The 23,355-nt window shown below is 38.2% G+C and overlaps 1 protein-coding gene across 1 annotated transcript in view; it reads left to right on the forward strand.

Annotated features, from left to right (window-relative positions):
- PCLO (piccolo presynaptic cytomatrix protein) overlaps nucleotides 1–23,355 on the forward strand; it is a 334,110-nt gene that overhangs the window by 309,119 nt on the left and 1,636 nt on the right. The window contains exon 23 of the mRNA XM_040970975.1: nucleotides 22,544–22,678. Coding sequence (XP_040826909.1) covers nucleotides 22,544–22,678 — 135 coding nt within the window. The remainder of the gene's footprint in view (nucleotides 1–22,543; nucleotides 22,679–23,355) is intronic.

Genomic DNA, 23,355 nt, shown 5'->3' on the forward strand with positions numbered 1-23,355 from the left:
CCTTCCCCACGCAAGGCTATTTCAGCCATTTGGAAAGTGAACTAGCAGATAGAAGGCCTCTCTCTCTCTGCCTTTCAAATAAAAATAAATAGATAGGACTTTGCATAAAAATTACTGAACTCCTGACCAATGTTGTGGTATAGCATATTAAGCCTCTACCTGTCATGCTGGCATCCCATGTAGGCACCAGTTCAAGTTCTGGCTGTTCCCCTTCAAATTCAGCTCCTTGCCTTTGTGCCTGGTAAGGCAACAGAGGATGACCCATGTTTACGGGGGCCTAAACCCTTGTGGGAGACCTAGAGGAAGCTCCTGCCTTCAGCTTGGGCCAGCCTGACCATTGCGGTCATTTGGGGAGTTTTCCAGGTCGTGAAGGGTCTTCCTCTCTCTCTGTCCCTCCCCCAGATCTGCAACTCCACCTTTCAAATCAACCAATCAACACCTAAAAGCACAAGGATTGCACACAAAGCAATTTTGTGTTAACACAATATGGATAAAGCAGTGACCTGGTTCCTATAGGGTTCTGAAATCCATCGTTTTTATAAATTATAAATTTGAGTGGAATAAATATTTCTTTCAGTAGAATATGATGGCTTTAATTTTCTTCTATCAGAAAAGAAAATCAAACTTCCAGATCACACAAAATATCAAATAATTTTAATGGAAATTTTAAAGTTAAGCTTTAGTATGAAATAAAATATAAAAATGTTGGTGTTTTATTTGAGGAAATGTGAGGATGATATTCTAAGCAAGATAAGACACCAAGATTTGAGCTCGCAAAGAAACAACTTTTCCATCTTCTAGTTTAGGTTGTACTTGCTCCAAACAGCCAGCACTTGGCCAAGCAGAAGCCAAGGTTAGGGCTAGGGTTAGGGCTTGGGTTAGGACTACGGCTAGAGTTAGGGTTAAGATAATGCTAGCATTAGGGTTTGGGCTAGGGTTAGGGTTGCGACTAAGGTTAGGATTAGGGTTAGGGCTTGGTTAGTGTTAGGGTTAAGGTTAGGGCTTCGGTTAGGGTTAGGGCTAAGGTTAGGGTTAGCGTTAGGGTTAGGTTATGGCAGTGACTTCCCTGACTCTGCTGTCCACTGCTGTTTTTCCAGGAACAGTATCATGAAGCTGGTGCAGAAGAATAACCCTAACCGGCAACTGCCACTAAAATATGGAATGTGGGCATGGTCATCAGTGCTGAATCTGTTGTCCCTCACTATCTTCCCAAACCATCGATATAAAAATAATACCTAAATGGATTTGACCAAACAAACCAGATGCAAACGTAAAAGGCAAATTGTGACTAAGCCTAAACAGAACACTTATATTCTAATGATTGTATTCTCCATAAAAATTTCCATATTTCTTTCCAAAATGGACAAAAATAGAGAAAAACCCGTTTGTTGCTCATAAACTGACATTTTGGTGTAAGGTGTCTTTCCCTGAAGAAAATTACAGAGAACTTAGAATAGTTATGAACGGAAAGTAAAGATTAATGACCTCATTTTAATTCTAATTGGTGATAATTTCAAAATTGGAAATGTTCACTTTGCACTTATTCACTTATTTTTTTTTAACTTAAACTGAAGTATCGGTTGCCCACATTTGAAAGACAGTGAGTGGAAGGGCAATTATACCCAATTATACATCTTAATAAATCAGAAAGCAAGACATTTAAAAACGATATCAGGTGTTTCTACAAATAATGAACTTCCATGCATGATATACTATTACTGTATTAGTGACTTTGGGACCATTTTAAAGTTTATGTAAGTAATGCTAAACCTTTATTTATTTCATTATGATTTAATAGGCTATTATTGAATAGGCTCTTGCCTATTTTTCTTGTTGAACTAGGATCATTTTACTCTTGATTTGCTAAACTCTTTATTGAGCGAACCATTAAGCCTTAATTATAGTGTGAATTAAAAAATGCATTATCTCCAATAAAAGGAGTACGAAAGTGAGACGGTGCACCCACTGCTTGTGCATCCCATGTTGGCTGGACTTCAAAATAATCAACATGTATTCAATTACTTGCTTTTTGTGAATGTAAACTTGGGATGGAAAAGATTCACTGTTGTTCTTTTCCAAAAAAAGAACTGCTCTGTTCTCAGGGCGTCTTCCTTTGAGTATTCTCCTGCACTGAGCGGACACCATCCGGAAAGAGCATGCTATTGTAAATTTGCAAATTACACTTCACTGAGGAGCCAGGCAACTGCCGTTGGTATCAGGGAATATTAAGCAGGACTGCCTCGTCACCCGTTTTCCCTTGTACCACTGAATGATATCCTGCAACATGTTGCTTGTTATCATATCTGTTCGTTGTACTTAGTGATTCGTCTTTTCCGCAAAACTCAACACGTGCAATTAAAAACAACAATAGCACAGTTGCCATTTATTTGCCAGGCACCCGTGCCAGAATTTTGAAGACAAATTGTTGAGCCCAGTTCTTGCAGCAATCCTCACGATGGATATTATACTAGCTCCGCCAAAATTCAAAGTTGATATTACCTCGGTTAAAAAATGACAAAATGGGTTTCGGAGTTTAGTAATTTGCATTTTTATTCATGGTGCCTCTTTTTTTTTTTCACAAAGTGTGACTGGATCTTTAAAAACCCCACCTCTCTGGCCAAAGGGACATGGTACTTACGGTGGAAATTAGAGATGTGAGAGATATGAATGTATAGTGATTATCAAGGCATTCCGCCTGAGCTTGTGTTAAGAAAATCTTGGGAGAGGGCTACATTATTAGAGTCTTAAAAAGGGACAATGACAAGGGACAATGACAGGGATGAACTGACAAGGTTATACAGTCCTTTCAACATAAGAGAGCATATACTATTGATGAAGTACTGTGGGCATGTCAGTTTAATGGTTGGTAGAATTCTTTGCTGAACAAGATAGTGAGGGGTATGAATTGAGAAGCAGTCATGATACAGATAATGAATAAAATACTCAATGTTCTCAAGAGAATTTTCGACTCCAAGCTATAGAGAGATGCTTGGGAGATCTAGAGAGATTTCAAGAAAGAATATTACACAAATTTTGTGTTGGGAAGGGCAAATGGCAGGTGGCCCTGGCTGCTAAGAGGGAAGGCACCAGAACTCGATCTAGAAGTCCAAGTAAGGTGGTCAGGACTGGAATGTTGGCCAAGAAAGAAGTAGGAAAAACAGGGACAGAAAGTTCTGGGAGTTTTCTAGGAAGACAAATGTGACTGTATTTGTTTTAAAAGTGATTCCAAATCAAAAATGCAAAGAAAACAGTTTTGGGAACTGGCATCCAAGAGACAAAATGATGCGATAATTGTCATCATTGTAAATGATCAGTGATTAAACCCAAGTGTGATTCTAAAAGAAGAAACCCAGTAAATGTTAACAGAAGGGTGATGGGGGAAAAGTAAAACTCAAAGGAAAGATGAGGAACTAATACATGCAAACCTATGCTTCATAGAATGTTAAAGAAATTGGCTGTGCTTTAAAAAGCCATCTGGTGTACACTTCTGAGTGCCTTCGAAAGATGAATGGATAAAAAGAGTAAAATGGAGCTTGAATTCCTTAGGATCCTTAAATGCTGGTTTCTAGCATCTGGCTCTGTGGTGACGTTGCTCCGTGAAACTGATCCTTCCACATTCTGATTTTAGCACGAATGTGTGTGTGCAGATCTCTGCAAATGAATGGAGGAAACTGTGGCAAATAAATTCAGAGGAGGGATATGATTTTTTTTTTCATAAAAACCTCCAGGATGTATCCTGAGGACACTGGGAAATGACTTCAACAGTGTCTGTTTTATGCATATAGGAGTAGTTAATTACGTAAGATTAGAAACTCAGAAAGCTAACATCAAGTATGGGAAGTAGGCGTAATCTAAAGTTATAATCCTGCACCTGCAAAGATTTGTGAAGGAGCCTCAGAAAGTTCATGGGCGATCCACTAAAAAGAAGGCAAGCTATATCCCAAATCATTGAAACTCATGTTAATGGATTTAAGTCATCAAATAAACCAACATAAAGTTAACTATATTACTATTAAGGCAAAAACGTTTTGAACAAATGATAACATATACAAAATAAAATAATATGAGGATTAGATACTTTCTATGCTTATAGAAGAAATGGATCAAGAGCCAACTGTATGCACATACTGTTTTTTTAAAAAAAAAATTCTGCAAAACACCAGAATTTACAGAAATATCAAAATGAAATCATATATTACTGACAACAAAATGAGAATATGGTCACAAAAACCAGAACTGAGCTGATCAGAAGCCAGGAACCAGGAACTTCCTCTAGGTCTCCCACAGGGTTGCAGGGTCCCAAGGCTTTGGGTGTCCCAGGTCACAAGCAGGGAGCTGGATGGGAAGCTGAGCAACCAGGATACAAATTAGTGCCTGAGTGGGATCCTGGCGTATGCAAGGCGAGGATTTTAGCCATTCAGCCCTCGTGCTGGGCCCTCTGTACTCTGCGTTCTATGCAGCTTCCTGCAAATGCATCCTGGGAAATAGCAGATAAAAGTCCAACAACTGGATCCCTGTTGCCCACGTGGAGGGCCGGCACAGTTGGAGCTCCAGGCTCTGGCTTCATCCTGACCCAAACGGTACTATCATAGTCATTTGAGAAGTGAATCAGTGGATAGAAGCTCGCTCACTCTCTTCCCTTTTTCTCCTCTCTCTATGTGTCTGCTTTTCCAACGGAAGGAAACAGCCAAAAATGATTATGGACACAAAATTTACCCTTCGCAAAAATTAGCTCAAGTAAGATCTTCGACCCAAGTATAAAATGTAAATCTGTAAGAATCCTAGACGTTAACATAGGGGAACATCTAAAGATCTTACTTTGCTGTTTTATTAAAGTTTAAATGCTTCTGCTCTGTAAAAGTCACTTTCAAGAAAAGTGAAATAATGAACCACAGACTGGGAAAAACATTCGTTAAGATAAACATGATAAAGGATCAAACATTTAAAAAAAAACTTGATTGAACATGAATCAACAATCTCTAAGACACGGCGTAGCAGAAATGGCCACTTTTGAAGCCATTCGGCAATTTATCACAAAATTTAACACGCTCTCACTATGAGATTTAACAATCAGTATGGAATTGGTCCAGAGGAACTAAACACTTTTGTCCACCTAAAAAATTCCACATGGCTGTTCATTGCAGCTTTATCTGTAATACGTGTTCTTTAAATGTTTTGTTTCTTTGAAAGTCAGAATTACAGAGAGAGGAGAGAGAGTTCTTCCATCCATGTATTCACTCCCCAGATGGCTGCCATGGCCAAGGCTAGGCCATTCTGGTACCAGGAACGTCAGCTTGGTTTTCCCTATAGGTGACACTCATTGAACCATCTCTCACCAACTGCTTTTTCCTCTCACACATGGTGGTTTTACATATTACCCTACAACACTGGCTCTGGTTGACATGCCTTGAAAGCAACCAACATGTCTTTGAGTAGGTGAACGGATTAAAAGAACAACAAGACTTCGATACGTCCTGACAATGGAATGTCCTTCAACACTAAGAAGAAATGAGCTTCTTTCCTGGTCATGAAAGGCATCAAGGAAGCCTCTATGGCTACTATGTAGTGAAATAAGTCCGTCTAAAAAGGTTATATTCCTTATAACTCCAATAGATGGCATTTTAAAGAGGCAGAAGTATACAAAAATGGGCCTGGTGCAGTAACCTGGTGGCTAAGGGCCTTGCATTGCACACACTGGGATCCCATATGGGTGCTGGTTCTAATCCCAGCGGCCCTACTTCCCATCTGGCTCCCTGCTTATGGCTGAAGAAAGCAGTCGAGGATGGCCCAAAGCCTTGGGACCCTGCACCTGCGTGGGACTAGTGTCTGGGCGCACAAGAGTACATGGGAGCATATATTCCGTGATGTGCCGGGAAGCAGGTGCTGGCGGTTACTTTGGCATGCTTGTCTAAACCCACAGAATGTACACATTGCTAACCATAGAGTAAATATGGGCTCAGGTGGTAGGAAGTATAATGGCGTCCCAAAGGAATGAAGGTGCTCGTCTGTTGGGAGTTGTTGCTAAGCAAATTTTGAGCAGGAAACATTTGCATTTCTGGGGCCTCCTTTCAATTTGCAGTGCATCTAAAGCTGCTATAAAAGATCTTCAAAAGATTTTTTTTTTTGAAATATCTTGAAAATGTATTTTTTAAAAGACAAACATTAAAAGCAAAAAAAAAATTCAAAACTTTAGAAAACTTAAAATGATCTGAATGAATACAGAGTGATTCTATGAAATCCCAAGCAAATACCATCATTTTCTTTTTGATGTTCATATACAACAATGAAGAACCTCCAGTGTTGAAGGCAACTTTGAGGGAAAAGTCACAGATGGGTCTCACTCACTGTTTGCACTCAGCTTCCGGCTCTGTTGTGGGACAGTGCATCTTTGATTAATGCCAGCCAGTGACTCATGGGTGATAATGAGCAGTGTCTGGGCTCCTGCGCTGAGCGTTTAATCATTGGAGTGAGACCCGTGGGGCTCTCTTTTCTTCCAGGGCTGGGAGTCGGCAAAGAGGAAGACGGTGGCTGTCCCATGAGCCTCCGATTTAGTGAAGATGAACAGGGACCTTGTCAACTTTCCCAGAAATCTTAAGTGCACAAAAAAGTACATCTTGTAGTTTAAACCACTGATATTTTGGTAGCGCCTTTCGCTACAGTGGAATCTACTGTCGCCATTTCATCCTGAGAGAGGAGTAAAGTTACCTTGTAAGGTGTCATACCCTAATAAGTGTGGTCCGTAAGCAAGATGGAGACTGACACGGAGTATACAAAGCTCGAAGCAAAACCCAGAGAAATACGGACTTGGAGTGGGTTCAGCAATCAAAGAGGATTGTCTCGGAGATGGAATTTGCAGTAGGGATTCCCAAAAAGGAGGGAAAAAAGAGTCCTGGATTGCCAATTTCATGTGCAATAGTGGGTGTTCCAGGAGGTCAGGAATCAGCTGATGGTCAAGGGAAGAGTGAAAAAGAGTGATAAGGCCATTTACCAAGTGCGATGACATCCAGGAATCTCTCAGGAAAGCTGACGCACCCAGGAGCTTTCTTCCACGGAGAGTTCTGGCTTCCCCTTGAAGTACTGACGCCCAGGCTGCTAGCACCATGCAGTGAAAGAGGGAAGTAAGATGGTCGTCCTTCCTCCTTCCCTCCTGAATTGAAACCCAGAAAATGCAGTTCATAAGATTCTTTTCAAGGAAAATAAAGTGAGTCTATGAAGAGAGAAACTGGGAGGCAATGTCGTAATTGCAGGTTTGGTACAGCGATTACGACACTGACAGTTCGTAACAGATGGTCTTGATTCAATGCCAGGCTCCTCTTTTGATTTCAGTTTCCTGCTAAAGCACAGCATGGGACTCAAACAGCGATGGCTCAAATCACTGGAAACCCATCAGTAATTTCTTGTGGGAGAGCTGGATGAGTTCCTGGTCCCCGGCTCGGAGTGAAACAGGACAGAAGCACTCTTACTCTCTCTTTCATTCCCTCCTTGCCTGTCTTCACCCATGACTCAAGATAGATAGATAGATAGATAGATGGATTACACACATGGGTTACATAAGTAGTAAGTTGTTCTTTTTTCTAGCATAGTAGCTGGGAAAGCAGAATAGAGGAAGAGTTTTCTAGGACAGAACAGGAAAATATTACAAGCTATTTTATTGAGTAGAAGTGAAAACCTAGGGAATCTGTTAAGACTACTAGGAGGATTAAAATGATTACCTTTTCAGAGTGGTAGAGATGTGGACAAGGAATCTATTGATTTCCAGTCCAGGTTCTTTTCTCCACAGAGATAAAAGCTCTACAGCTCCATGGAGACTCGTATTGTGTGCAAATAGGAGCAGAACTGACGTAACAGTGAGGAGATCAAATCACATGTACCTGCGTGTGAGCCACCCCAACATGAGTAAGCCAGAGTTACGTGTAAATGAGAGAAAGAGAAACCTGGACACAATATCACTAAGCAAGCACAGAATACGTTTCAAGAGTGGGGCACATGGATCAGAATAGGTTCCACAGCAGAAAGAGAGCTCTTTCTTGCTGTTCATTTTGATATATCCATTGAAGGAAGGGACACAATCAGACACACAAGCTGTGTGAGATTTGAGCATGAACTTTGGTCCTAGATGAGACAGGTGCATCTCGGGGAGAAGAGTGCATCCAAGAAATAATGAGATAGAGTTACATTGCAGGATGCAACACATTTCCAACTTGGGGCCAGATTGGTGGTGCAGTGTATTAAGCTGCCACCTATGACACGGGCAAACCAATTCAAGTACTGGCTACTCCACTTCTAATCCAGTTCCCTGCTAATGCACCTGGGAAGGCAATGGAAGATGGCCAAAGTGCCACCCCGTGGGAAACTGAGATGGCTTCTGTTCAACGTGGCTCCTGGCTCCTGGCTTCTGTTGTGGCCATTTAAGGAGCGAACCAGCCAATGGAGCATCGCCTCATGTAGTTAACTCTGCCTTACACATAAAATAAATAAATATTTTAAACAGAAAACAGAGTTTCTAGCTTACATAAATTCTAACTACCTGGTTACACTGTATCAGTAGAATTGACTCTGAGGACAGAAAAAAAAAAAGAAATGATATACATTATTTCATGGCTGATGAGAATACGTGACTCCCCCCAAATGCTTACCTGAGACTATTCTTTCTCACGGAATTTACTTGTTTCCTTAACATTAGGTTTCTTTTAGAGATTCATTTATTTATTTTCCAGAATGAGCAAGAGGCAGAGAGGGAGTGAAGATGATGGAGAGCCATTTCCATCCACTGCTTCACTCTCTAAATAGCTTGAATAGCCAGAGTTGTTCCCTGCAAAAGCCAGGAGTTGGGAAACCCCATCTTGGTTTCTCATGTTGGTGGCAGAGCTCCAAGTGCTTGGGCCATCCATCTTCCACAGCTTTCCCAGGCACATTATCTGGTAGCTGAATAGGAGCAGTGTTCTGCTATGGGGTATTGACATGGTAGGCTGGGGCTTGGACTACAGCACCATAATAGGGGTCCTTGTTTATCTTCTAAATTAATTATACATAATGACACTGACACTTCTTTGTAGTCAAGCACTGCTCCTGGAGAGTGAACTTTCTGCTGTTGGCTGATTTTTATATATGTGTGTGTGTATTAATTTGAAAGACAGGGGGATAAAGACATCTAGCCCATCTAGCCACCACATCACTCTTTTTTTGTTTAACCAACTCACTCTTCAAATTCCCACCAAAGCTAGGGCTGAGTCAGACAAAGCCAGAGGCCCAGGGCACAAGTGGGCTGCTCACGTGTATAGCAGAGACACAACCAAAAAGCTGAGTCATCATCTGTTGCTTCCCAGGATGAGTCAACCGACAAGAGCTGACACTGCAACCAGGCACTCTGACACACGAGGTGGGCGTCTCAAACACCTTCATGGCGCTGGGCCACATGATGCCTGCTCCCTGCTTTAAGGGGAAAGCTTCAAACTGTGTGGATGTTCTAGACTAGGACTCCTGTACTCGGAAACTATCCCTGCCTTCTCTTTCACCTCTTGATTGTGTAGGAGTAGCAATCAAATATTATTGATCTGTCCCATCCTCTCTCTTGCCTTACTCCTGGACTTTGTTCTGCTGACATTGGGGGAGTTTTTTTCCAAGACTCTAAGCAATTTAAATGTAATGTCCATTTACGATTTTCTTCCCTACGGGTTTTGCTGTTGTCATCTCATATAAGATAAAGAAAGGCTTTCAATTAAACTTTTTAAAAAAGAATCCGACTATTTTCAGTCACAATAAAATGAATGGATTTTTTTTTGAAGACCAAAAAACAAAGCAGGAACAAACTCAAAAACATTGAAAGAGAAAAATCTATCTTTCCTCCTGAAATTATGTTCTTCATGGCTTTATTTAAGAAAAAAAAAGGATTTCTTTACATAACAGGGAGAATGTTCATGCCTGCCCTATTTTCATAGACTTCTTAAATCTTTTCAGACCGGAATGCCTGCCTTATTGTGTGAAATATCTCCTTGAATCTGGGTTACTGAAAATAAAGGTCTTAATGAAAGCTTACTCTTCTTCCCCGGAAAAGAAACAACTTAATGAAAACACAACAAAGCATTTTCTCCCTCAGGTCCTACTTTGGGCCAAGACACGAAAATATACTAGGATGCCACTCAAAAGCTTTGCTAGCAGAACTGTGAGGCACACATAAAAACGGGATGAAAGACTGACATGCAATTATTTATTTTATTGAAGACACAGCTTTGAGAAAAATATTTCAAAAATATTTCTCCCCAGTGACCTTGCTGAGTGAACTGAGCGTTGAGTTTTGAGTCAGACTTCTTAAATCACTTTCTTGAGATCCAGACAAAGGACTTCTCTCTTGGAGATTTGCTCTGAAGATTAAAGATGTTATTGCAAATTAATTGATTCAACATCTTACATGTACCATACGACCCCACCCCACAACAACTGCCCCATGAGCTAGGAAGATAAGGAGAATAATTCCTTAAAACCCCGAAGGTCATAGACTAACATGTAAAGTTAGCTGTTCAAAAAGTTGATGACACAGTTGTTCAAACTAATTGCCATTCTCTCAAGTAACAGACATGGAAGTTTCCATTAGTAAGCAAATGATTTAAAAAGAAATAGGCAATCATTTATTCCTACCTTGATTGTAGCTATTTATTACAACATAACCTCCCTAAAATCATGCGTCCCTTATCCACATATGCTTAAATCCCATTGTCCAAGTTCCAAATCTCCTCTCCCAGTATATGCACATGGTGGAACACAAATGGAAATTTGAAACGGAGTTATCACAAAATAATAAATGATCCCACTTCCTGCAAACCCCTGGGATCTCTCGCTAGAAATATCTAAAGTAGTTTTCTGATTGTTACCAATTTAGTCAGCCCAAAATATGAGATATGACACAATATTGTAAAATTATTTAATTGGTACTTACGATTCATTTGGATGTCATTAGTATATTATTTTCTTGGTTCCAGAAAAGCATAACTGTGAGAAAAAGAAAACTGTATTTTATGAAAGTTGGTACATGGTACAGGATCTGTATGAGACAAATTGATGGACAGGGAGCTGGATAGTGGAGTTAACTGCACAACATCCTTTTCATTGTGTGTTCAGGATGATTTACCATGGACAGAGATCAAAAAGCACTCTAATAGAATCTATTCCATATACTAAACTTAAAACGAGGAAATACACCTTCAAAATATACTTCTTTATTTCTTGTGTCTCATTGGCACATGAACTATTCTATGCAAACAATTTCATTCAGAGGACACTGATGAAAGTTGAATTTTAAACTATGTCAGTGGGTTTAATACAGACTGTGAAGAATGAGATAGCAGGCGACGAAATTTAACACAAGTAAGATTACCAGACACTTTTAAAGCTTTATTATGTGTAAAGGTAAATGCTAATTATAGATACTTACTGGGTTCCACAGCCAAAACGACTTTTGAACAGTTGAAACAGATTTATAATTTTCGTATGGAAAGTAAAATTATTAACATCAGTCAAGAATAAAGGAGATTGGTAAATGGAACAAATTAGGCAGTGTTTGCTTCCTCTGCAACAGGCTCAGCAATGTAGAAGGCTTCTGATTGTTTTGTTTGCTTTGTAATTTAAGATGTTTCTATGTAGCCCTTGAACCTTCTTACTCTAAGTATGTAAAGAATGTCAAAATAAATTTTATTAATAAAAAAAGATGTTTCTATTGAAACCATAACCACATATTTGAATATTTCAAGACGGATTTTTTTTTGTCTTTTGGTTTACTTTGAATAAATTGAACAGTACACAACATCTTTGTTAAGCAATGTTGGTTAGATGTAAATTAACAATGAACTCTTCTACTACAACATGAGTTTTGAAAAAAACCAGTATGTGAGGCTATTGATTTGTTAGTTTGAGTTAATAATTGTGCAAGAGACACAATCTCAGATATAATGTGCTTCATAAATATAAACAGTTATTTGTCAATTAAAATTTGTATAAAAGTTAAGATTTAGAGAAATCAGTACTGGTTTAGTAATTACCATTTCAGGCACCGTGATAAAGTTCACCTTTAATCTTCACATTTAAAAAGTTTTCACCTCCATTTGGCACTAGTAAAAATAGGTAAGATAAAAGGAAGGAAAATAAAATATTTTAAAATTAATTAATTAATTAAATAAATAAAATAATTGCTGGATTTGGAAAATATGCATTATTGGATAAAAATATTTGGAACTGAAAATATTTAATGGTTGCAGTGTCAGAATATTATTTAAGAAATACAAGAAAAGTCCAGAAATTTTATTTTCCAATCAAGTTTAGGAGATATTTAACTGTTTTCATTTTATATATGAAGAAATACAATTCAGATCTAATGACAGGGCAGAAAGCTACCTCACAGGGCTGGAAGCCGGAAGTTCCTGCTTTGGGGAACTTGTACATTAGATTCCATGTTACATTCTCTTTCTCTCCGATGTGGAGGGAGAGATGGGCACGGGGGAAGAGTGAAGAGGTGAGAGACTGCCAGAGCTAAATATAACTCTTATCTAACACAATGCAGACTTCATTAACTACAGCCTTGGTGTGTGCTGCTGATTTAGGGAAATCTGCAAGTGCTAAGAAATCCAAGTGTTGATTAGATTGAATCACTGTGTTTTTTTTCCCCCCTCAAATGCAAGAATTATTCTTTCCTCCCTTCCACCCCAATCCTGCATTCTCGTCACGTTTAATTTATTACATTTTACCCAGAGTGAGCTCTTTATTGGTTCTATGCATTGGTTGTGTTAATCATTGCAATGTCTTCCTAAAACCTGTTAGTGTGTACATAAATAGAAATGAAGTCCAATTGAATAATACATGTGTGAATTAAAGTGATACACACATGCTTTACAGAAATAAAATATATGTAGATTTTTTTTTTCCACAGAAAACCAAAGGTTTGAAGGCTTTGGCATATATATCTCCCTCAAGAATAAAAACATAAGAAAGTGTAAAACAGAACGAAGGGAAGATAAAATGAGACAATCCTACAATTAGAAGAGTTGGAACATTGCATTTAAGGAGACAATGAGACCCAGTTTTGTTAAGAATGGAATTATTCCTGCTCTTTGTCTAAACGAAAGGATTATATTGACTTCATGAAGAGACTATAGCAAAATAAAAAAAGTCTTAAATTAATTGCAATAAATACTATAGACATAGTTTATGAAAACAATAAGTTTACGAAATGAAATTAAATCTTTGCTTCCTTCTTCCCTCTCTTCCTTCCTTCCTTCCTTCCTTCCTTCCTTCCTTCCTTCCTTCCTTCCTTCCTTCTTTCCTTTCTTTCTTCCTTCCTTCCTCCCTTTCTCTTCCTGCCTTTCCCATCTGTTCTGTTTTTCTCTCCATTTTTGTTGGGCCAGTATTCTCTGCCATGTCTCATAACCATCAGAATGACTGAATTAGCTGTATGCATCATGGCTCTTTCAGAGGATTCATTTTGTCTCCTCCTGAGTTCTTTATTTTTGTACTATTAAAATAAAAGAGTAAATGAGATAGATCAATGTAGCAACTTACCCATATTTCTAAATATGATGTTCTTTTAATCCACAGATTTACTCATATGCTAATGGGGGGAAATATTTTAATTACTATATTCCATGATACAGTTTTGTAGAGAGAGGGCTCTTTCTCCCCCTTTTTCTCTCCTTGTTTGCACCTCCAATCATTTCCCCTTTATCATCACAGTAGGGGAAAGCGCTGTTTGTGATCTTGAATGGATGCTATCTTCCATACTCCTAAAGGTATTTTTCTGAAAAACCAGGTATATTAGATATTTTTTGTATTTGATCTCTGTTTTCTTCCCTGAATTACCTAAAGTACTTTTTTTTTCTGGGTGTAAATATAATTCTTTTCTATGTCACCTAATTTTTTTCTATCATGCTTCTAACCCATCAATAGTTTTGTTTTTGTTGCTGACATATTTATTATTCACTGCATTACAATTTTGGAGGTGTAGGGGGTTTTCCCTCCTTCTGCTCAACCCACAGCCAGGGCTGAGCCATGCCAAAGCTGGGAGTGGGGACTTCAGTCCACAGCCAGGGCTGAGCCATGCCAAGGCTGGGAGTGGGGACTTCAGTCCACAGCCAGGGCTGAGCCGTGCCAAGGCTGGGAGTGGGGACTTCAGTCCACAGCCAGGGCTGAGCCGTGCCAAAGCTGGGAGTGGGGACCTCAGCCCACAGCCAGGGCTGAGCCATGCCAAGGCTGGGAGTGGGGACCTCAATCTGGGTCCTACCATGTGAGTTGCAAGAACAAATTACTGCAGTCATTTCTGCTGCCTTGAAGGTTCTTCATCAAACTCCAGCACTCCTATAGCAACATGCACATTCTAGCCAATACTAATTTCCTGGCTAAACGCTTGCCCAAATTTTCATTTTAACCTAATCAAAAAAGCATGAATTTCAGAACACCAAGAGCCTCGGAAATTTATAAAAATACTTTTCTATTACCATTGACTCTATATTTAAAACTGAATTACAGGATATCATCATACTTCCTCAGTGTGTGTGATGTCCTTTTTGGTTCAAAGATTCCAGCAGATCTGGGACTGCTGCCCAACCTGTACAGAAAGTAAACAGAGGCTTTTGTCTCCAGTCATCTTCTGCTTCAAAAGACAAAGGCATCTGAGTTATTATCCAAATGAAAAGAACTAGCAAGTGCTGGTGAGCCTGCAAAGGAAGCAAAAATCTTCTTTATTTTTTTTTGAAGATTCATTTATTTACTTGAAAGAGTGTTACAGAGAGATGGTGTGTGTGTGTGTGTGTGCGCGCGCGTCTGTGTTTGTGTGAGAGAGAGAGAGAGAGAGAGAGAGAAACAGAGGGAGACAGAGAGAGACAGAAAGGGAGAATTTCCCATCCATGTGTTTATTCCCCACATGACCGTGTTGGCCGGAGGTTGGCCTGGTGAAAACCAGAAGCAAGGAGCCTCCTGTGCGAGTACCTGAGGCCCAAACACTTATCCCATCTTCTGCTGCTTTTTTTTCTCAGGCAATTAGTAGGCATCTGGTTTGGAAATGGAGCAGCCGGGGCTTGAACTGATGCCCATATGACATGCCGGCATCACAGGAAGTGTACCATAATGCTACTGCCAAAGGGGATCTTACACAATGTTGGTGGCAATTTAAATAACACAGCCATTATGGAAAAAAAAAAAACACTATGGAAGTTCATCAGAAAATCAGAACTGGAAATACTCTTTGGTTCAGTATTTTATCGTTGGGCGTAAGCATGGTGAAGAGGTGTCTGTACCCTAATGCTTGTTGTAGAAGTACCACAGTAACCAATACAGGAACTCAACCCAAGTGCCCAGGGAGGGATGAAGACCGCGGGTATCAAGCAATCATAGGTACATCCACAACAGAACACTGCACAGCATTACAAAAGTCGTGTCATTTGGGGGCAACATGAATGACTGAGCCAGGGACTCAGAGATACACACTTCACGTTCCCCATCAAGTATAGCAGCTAAGAAATCGTATCTCAGAAGTATAGAGGACAATTGTGATGAGGAGATGATAGGAAGGGTTGGGAAGGAGAATTATTGGAGCAGGTGCTTTCTTGGTGTGTAAATAGGATGATGAAGAGTCTTCAAACAGGTTATAGAAAAGTAGATTATGAAAAACCATGCATGGATTTCAATTTTGCATGAATTTCTGAGTTAACTCTCTTGAGTTGTAGCATTCCATAACACAATAGGGTAACTGTAGTTAACAATAATTTAGTATACTTGAAAATAGCTGAGGAAAAGGATTTTGAATGTTTACGATGGCAAGAAATGGTAAATGTGCGAGGTGGTGTGTGTCTTAATACTCTCCTGCTAATCATGTACTGTTTACATGAATTGAAATATCATACTGGGCCTGGTGAGGTATCCTATTGGCCAAAGTCCTTGCCTGGCATGTGCTGGGATCCCATATGGGCGCCCTTTCTAATTCTGGCGGCCCCACTTCCCATCCAGCTCCCTGCTCGTGGCCTGGGAAGACAGTCGAGGACGGCCCAAGGCCTTGGGATCCTGCACCTGCATGGGAGTCCCAGAGAAGGCTCCTGGCTCCTGGCTTTGAATTAGCTTAGCGCCAGCTGTTGTGACCGCTTGGGGAGTGAACCATCAGAGGGAAGATCTTTCTCTCTGTCTCCTCCTCTCTGTGTATCTAACTTCACAGAGAAAATAAAATAAATCTTTTTCAAAAAGAAAAGAAATATCATACTATGCCCTATAAATAAGTACAATTATTATCTATCAATTTAGGAAGACAGAATCTTCTGGAACCCATAAATAGTGGGCAGGGAGTGATTATCCTAAATGAGCACAAGTGACAACTTTGAGTCAACTTCAGAAATCAAGTCCTTCTCTTCCTTTGATAGAAAAAGAACAAGCCTAATAACCTTTGAAGAAGGAGAAACATGTTAAGGACTTCACACTGTGAAGGTTGAGAAGTTAAACTTTTAAGAAACAGGAAATGTGATGACCTGAGAACTTTAATTAGCACGTTTTTAATACCACCTCTTCCCTCAAATGAGGGTGTGGGAATCACAATAAACTTCATAGGACTGATGTGTTGAGATCTTAGGTCTATAAAAGAACTGACCTGAGTTTGTCCCAGTGAAGTGTCCTACCATGTCATTCCAGCATTATCATGCTCATGATCGGTTGTGTTCACAGCATTGCTGGCTCCAAACACTGGGAATAAATATTCTTAGACTCTCTCATTTCAGAATCCAGCTTTTCTTTTCATCTCAGCAGAGATCTGAGATCTGAAGGAATTCTATTTGTCAATGGATTTTGAGAGAACAGAATTGTCAGATGAGCCACCTTAATTGGCTAGACACTGCTTCCCCTTCTGAGATTTCAATGAAGTGATTTAAAAAAAAAAATCAGTTTTCTCTGCCTTCAAGTCTACATGTGCCCAATTCCTATGAAAAGATATTTTCATATTTTCCAGCTTTATCTTGGAGCTGCAGTAGTTGGGGGCGCTGGATATTTTTTTCTGGTTCTATTGAGACTTAGAAGTTTTCAACTCAGGGTCACCATTGTCAAGGATTAAGTTAACTTTTCCCAGGGTCTCATTGCCCGTCTTTATATATCTATAATGGGAGTAACCAGGGATACAACTCAACATTTTGTCAACTCATTCTTCTTTTTCTAGCAAGACTGAATGACATGCGGTGTGGTTAGAGAGGCTGCTGGGTTGCTCCAAACAGACTGCCTTTCTCATCCTGGTATACATCACGTTTGTATATTTTTCAGAGTAGACTGTCAGCTGTCCCTTGTTTTGTTGCTGCTGGTTAACACTTCCCTACATTTTATTTTTTTCTAATTTCTCTATGTACTGAAAAAGGGACATTTTAAGGAACATTTCCATTTTCCCAATTTGGTTTTTTTTTTAATTTTAGAATTCTATATTTTCCTAGAAAGTTTTGTTTAAAGAAGCAGATGGGTTTGAATAAATTTGTTAACTTTTGCTTAAAATCATTGACTAACCAAAACTGGACTCTTGTAAGTTAAAGGGAATATGTTACATGACACTTGCAGTTTTGTGACTCCCTGAGAATGTGTGAAGTGGAACCGGAACCAAGTATTATGAGTATATTCAATGGCTTTTCATTGTTTCTAGTCTGGTGGATTACAATTTAAATCCATTGTATTTTAAAAACATTTTTTCAATAGCAATACAAGAACAATACTTGTATTTTCTTCTGATCATTACTGTACATGATATGACATTTGAAGGGGGATTATTTTCCTCCAGTCATTGTTTTAACTCTCAAAGATTCTGTTACATGGAACTTTCATTATCATTACTTTTTCAGAACATCTGCATTTTCTAATGGTATTTCACCGTTCAGCTGAGTTGTTCAATTGAAGGCTTTTGTGAATGTGGCTAGATACTGCTTGCTATATTTTCATTTTATAGAACTCATCAATGGCATCCTCCTAATGTCACGTATGACCATTTTGGGAATGCAACATACATATTTAAGGAAAATATACATTCTCAACGATCAGGCTGTGTACATACTATACTCTAACTTACTCTCTAACTTATTGCGCCTACAGTATAATACAGCGATGTATTTTATCATTGTTCTCTTAATTTCTCCTTATATCTGCTGCATTAAATCGAGTTTAGTAATTTTAGCTTTACATTAAATGTATATTGGTACACGTAATGACTTCTAATTTCAACTTTATGCCAATGGTATTTAGGCATCCAAAATGCATCTTCCAAAATGACTTTCACGTTTTTAGCCATACAGAGTCTTTCTTTTCTTCTTCACTGCATTTTGAGCTGAGTTCTGTCCCATCTAATAATAAAATCTTGACTTCTGAGCTCATATTGATTCAATATATCTAATATAAATGCCAGTTTTTTTTATTTAGACAGGCTTTGTTTAGTTGTATGAGCCAGTCTGAAAAGTAGACTGAGAAAACTTACTCTCTCTCTCTCTCTCTCTCTCTCTCTCTCTCTCTCTCTCTCTATATATATATATATATATATATAATTGATATGGAAAAGACAGACAGCTTGGTTAGATATGCAGTCTTTAATTTGTGCTTTATTTTCTTGAGTTCCTGAAAGTAAAACCAGCATTTGTTATGGTAAGCTATTAGGGTAGTGAATGCCATAATTTAACAATGTCTATAAAAGCTGTATTTCAATTCCTAAAAGAATATGGAAGACGCTTTAATTTTTGACGACAGTGGTTTTTGGACAGTTTTGGACGGAAGAAAGATAGCAGGGAGCCATGAGGTGTTAGATATTTTTGTACACGTCAGGATATATGTAGCTATAAAAATGTAAATTCATTTAGCTAGATAGATTATTAGTCTAGAAAATATGTGTATCGGAGAATCATATCTCAAAAGTGTCAAAAGATAATGAAACAGCAGAGGTACCCGAGATCATAAATCCATGAAGCCGAAGTGTTGTCACAGTATTCTTGCGTTATTTCTTGTTGACACTTAAGTTGATAGAACACAGCGATAGTACATAAAAGAACTGATGACTTAGCACGGATCAAAGCAGTGACCTCAAAAATGAATTTATTCACTTCCTGCATTGTACTTAGATGGTAAAAAAAAAATATTGATTTCATTAAGAATTTATGAATTTGTTAACATCATTGTTATTCAATGTAGACAATAAAATCTATAGATTGCTATTATGCCATGTGATGAGTTGAAATTATACCTGGAATACTTTTGCACATACCAAAATAGGATAGTTAACTTAGAAAACTTCCATTTTTCGTTGCAAGCTCCATTTAATATTTACTGAAGTGTCATCTTTGCTTAATTGTTTCAGATTTAATTACTTTATTGTCAGTTTAGCTTTGCCCAGTTCTTGATTTTTTTTTTATTTTTCGCGTTACAGTTCCATAGACTCGGGGACTTTCCCTTCCACCTTCCCAAGTCCCCCTTCCTCCCACTATTTTCTCCTACAGTACTAAAACCAGCAACGGTCATAAGCCCGGCAGTTTGCTGTTTAAGTGTATCATGATACTGTAGTTACAGCGGATGCTAGCGTCAGATATATTTAATGGTTTCATTGGGCATCCATCTTTTATTCAGGAGTAAGGTGTCTGAGTTGTTGTTTCCCTGATGTCTAGTGATGCTAACCATTGGTAAACATATTTGCTGACTGTTCTTATGTTCTCTTTGGTGAACTGTTTTATGAGGTCCTTTGCCCATTCCTTAACTGGATTGGCTGGTTTTTGTTGTTGCTGCTTTGGTTTTTTTTTTTAAACATTGCTGTTCTATTCTGACTGTAAACCCTTTGTTGGATCGGTAGCTCACAAGTGCTTCTCTCATTCTGCTGAATGTTTCCTCGCTCTGCTCTTTGTTTCCTTTGCTGTGTGGAAGCTTCTGAATTAGATAGAATCGCGTTTGTTTCCACTTGCTTTTGTTGATTGTGCTTTGTGGCTTTAATTCAAGAAATCATCTTCTATTCAAGCATGTTGTGGTGCTTCTTTATAATTTTTTTCCAGCAATTCCATCTTCTCCGATCTTAAATCATCATTTCCAAGTGATTGCGTATGATGAGTGGTGTTGCTCTAATTTTATACTTCTGCAGTATACAGATTGCCAGCACCGTTGGTGAAGAGATTACCCAGATTCCAATATATAATCTGAACATTGTGTTCAAAAGTCAGTTGGTATATGAATATGGCTTAATTTCTCTTTTCTGTTTTCTGTGTCATTGATCCATGTGCCGATTTTATGCCAGAACCGTGATGTTTTAATTATTACAGCTCCGTAATATGTTTTGTAGTCAGGTATGGTGATGCTGCCAGCTTGTTCTTTTTGCTCAGAATTAGACTGCCAGTTCTGGATCTTTCATGATTCTATAAGAATTTTTAGATTTATTTTTCTAAATCTGTAAAGAGAGTAATTTTTTGATAAGGGTTTCATTGAATCTGTAGAATATTTTTGCTAGTACGACCTTTTAATAATAATGATTCTTTCAATCCATAAGCAAGAAGTGTCTTTCCTTTTTTTCTGTCCATCATGACTTTTTTCATCCATGTTGGATAATCCACACTGTAGATATCTTTCACTTCTTCGGCCACATTTTATTTCTAACACTTGAATTTTGTGGGTGCTGTGAGTGGAATTTCTTCCTTGATTTCTCTTTCAGTGAGAGCTTTTTGTATGTTTACTTTGTAACCTTCCACTTTACGGAATTGGTTTATCAGTGTTAACCCATTTTTGGTGGTGTATCTGGGTTTTTCCATACATACCATTACGCCATGTTTAGATAATCTGATTTTCTTTCTTTTCAGTTTTTTTTTTTAACTGCGATGTCTTACATTTATTTGTTGTTCTTTGGGCTTTCCTCACAGTTTTTTTTTTTTTTTAAACATTATCCCATCTGGAGCCCCAAACAGTCCCATAGATAGAAAAGGCAGCTGCTGCCGCAGTATGACAAGTGGAGAAGCTGACCTGTCCTTAAGGAAAATACATTCAGCTTTTCTCCATCCAGTGCATTGATTGCTGTTTTGTCATATGTAGTTTTGAGGTATGTTCCTCTATCCATAATTTGTGGAGGACTTTTTTGGTAATGCATGGATCTTGCGGAAATGCTCTCTCTTTTATCTATTGGGATGCTCTCCCGGCATGATCACAGAGTCTCATTCTGTTCACTACAACTCTTGGTTCTCACTTCCCCTGATTGCATTGTTGAAAACATCCGGTTCTGGGCTTTGTCTTGGCGAGAACCTTTTGAACATGACTTCAGTTTCATGATTCGATATGGTTCTGTTTATATCATGTATCTTTTTTATTTAAGTTTGGTAAGTCGTAGATTTCAGTTTATCCATTTCTTCAAGGTTTTCCTGTGTATTAGCAGGTGGGTTCCACAGCACTTTCTTATGGTTCTTTGTATTTAAGTAGTGTTCATTGTAATGTCTCATTTTTTTCATCTCTATTTATATCGATTCGAGATTGTTCTCTCTCTCTCTTTAGTCTTCTGGGGCTTATCTATTTTGTTTATGATCTCAAAAAAAAAAAAAAAACCAATGGCTTCCTGATTAAGAATTTACTCTTAAGAATTTTTCCTGCTCTAATCCTAGTTATTTCTCACATCCTGTTGCTCAGGATTTGTTTTGTTCTGGTTTTTCTGTTTCCTACATAAATCATATTTCAGATTAGTTAATGCAAATGCTTCATACTTCCTTCTTAATACTGCTTTTTGTTGCATCCCGCAGCTCTGAATATATTCTTTCCATTTTCATTCATTTCAAAAAAGTTTTTTTAATTGTCTTCCTAATTTCTCCAATGACCCACTGGTCATCCAGTGTTGTATTGTTTAATTTCCAAATATTTATGAGTATCCTATTATTCTCCTTGCTTTTGATTTAGAGTTGTATTCATTTACAAGCTAGGAAGACATGTAACATGATTTCAATCCTTTTTATTGTGAACGAACTTGTTAGCTATCCTAGAGAACGTTTTATTACTGATGAGAAGTGTATGCGTTCTGTAGCTGTTAGGTGAGATGTGCTGTAAACATTTGTTGGGTCCAGTTGCTCTACTCTTAGGTATATTTGTTCAGTTTTCGTCTTTTTATGTTTATTGATGTAAATGTGTTGTTTAACTCACTCAATGTTATTGTATTCTTATGTTTTGTATGATTTTTTTTGTTTGTTTCCCACAGATTATGTTAGAATCCTATTGTCTGCATGTGTGTGTTCTTGCCTGAATTCATATTTATCGCCTCCTTTGACCTAACATTCTATAGTGGGATGATGCCCATAAACTAGTGTGTTCTCACATCTCCTCTTTTTGGTTTCTGTCATTATACCTAACAAACATTATTGCTAGCATCTGTGGAATGTATCAGTCTCTTCATGAGACCATTCACACTTGAAAGTCTTGGGCAGTGTTTCTTCATTTGGATATCCAAGTCAGCAAAATGGTGGTTAAGACTTCACAAATAATAGGCAAATATACAGATGAATGAATAGCAATGAACAAATGTCATTAAACATTCTTTAACTTTTCAAATAAATTCTTCCAGTTAAAACCCAGGTCACGGGAGAAATCAAGATTGCATTGAAAAAGGAAATGAAGACAGATGGTGAACAACTGATAGTTGAAATACTCCAATGCAGAAATATTACTTATAAATTTAAGTCTCCTGATCATTTACCAGGTATGGAATTTTGCAACAATGATCAACACAATATGCCTAGGAATTTATTATAAATATTTCTTAAATGTTCTTGAAAATGCCAACAAATTTTGGTTGTATATCAGCTACATCAGAAAAATAGGAAAGAAGAATTAATTTGTTTTAATGGAACAAGTTATTTATTCTTACCTTCAGCTAGATTTTAAATACAAAAATTAAAGTGATATATTGATATTTTAAAATATTTATCTATTTGGGCAACATAGAAGGACAGACAAGGGTTTGGGCTGCCCTCTAAATAGTGAGTGCCACAGTACCAGGGGCTGGTCCTTGGCCAGAGTCAGAGGCCAGATCTTCCACCTGGATAACAGAAACGTAAAGCCTTCAGCCATCGCCACTTATCCTAAGATGTATTTTATCAGGTATCTGGACTCTGACTCTAAGGTACTTCAGTATAGAATACTTACATCTTAATCAATATATTATCTACTAGGCCAAATGCTTATCTGAAGTGATATATTTATTAAACAAAATGAAAACACACAGAAGTTATCAAGCCAATTGATGTATTCTTAATAACTTTATGGTGTCTGAAACAAATCTATCGCCTTTGTAGAATATTTACGGAAAATCCTAAGCGCACAATTATATAATTCTTTCAATAGAAAATCTGATGAATGTTGGGCACTTACCGGACT

This window comes from Ochotona curzoniae, unplaced genomic scaffold (assembly GCF_017591425.1).
Source record: "Ochotona curzoniae isolate NIBS_2020 unplaced genomic scaffold, NIBS_Ocur_1.0 contig_21, whole genome shotgun sequence".
Taxonomy (NCBI): Eukaryota; Metazoa; Chordata; class Mammalia; order Lagomorpha; family Ochotonidae; genus Ochotona; species Ochotona curzoniae.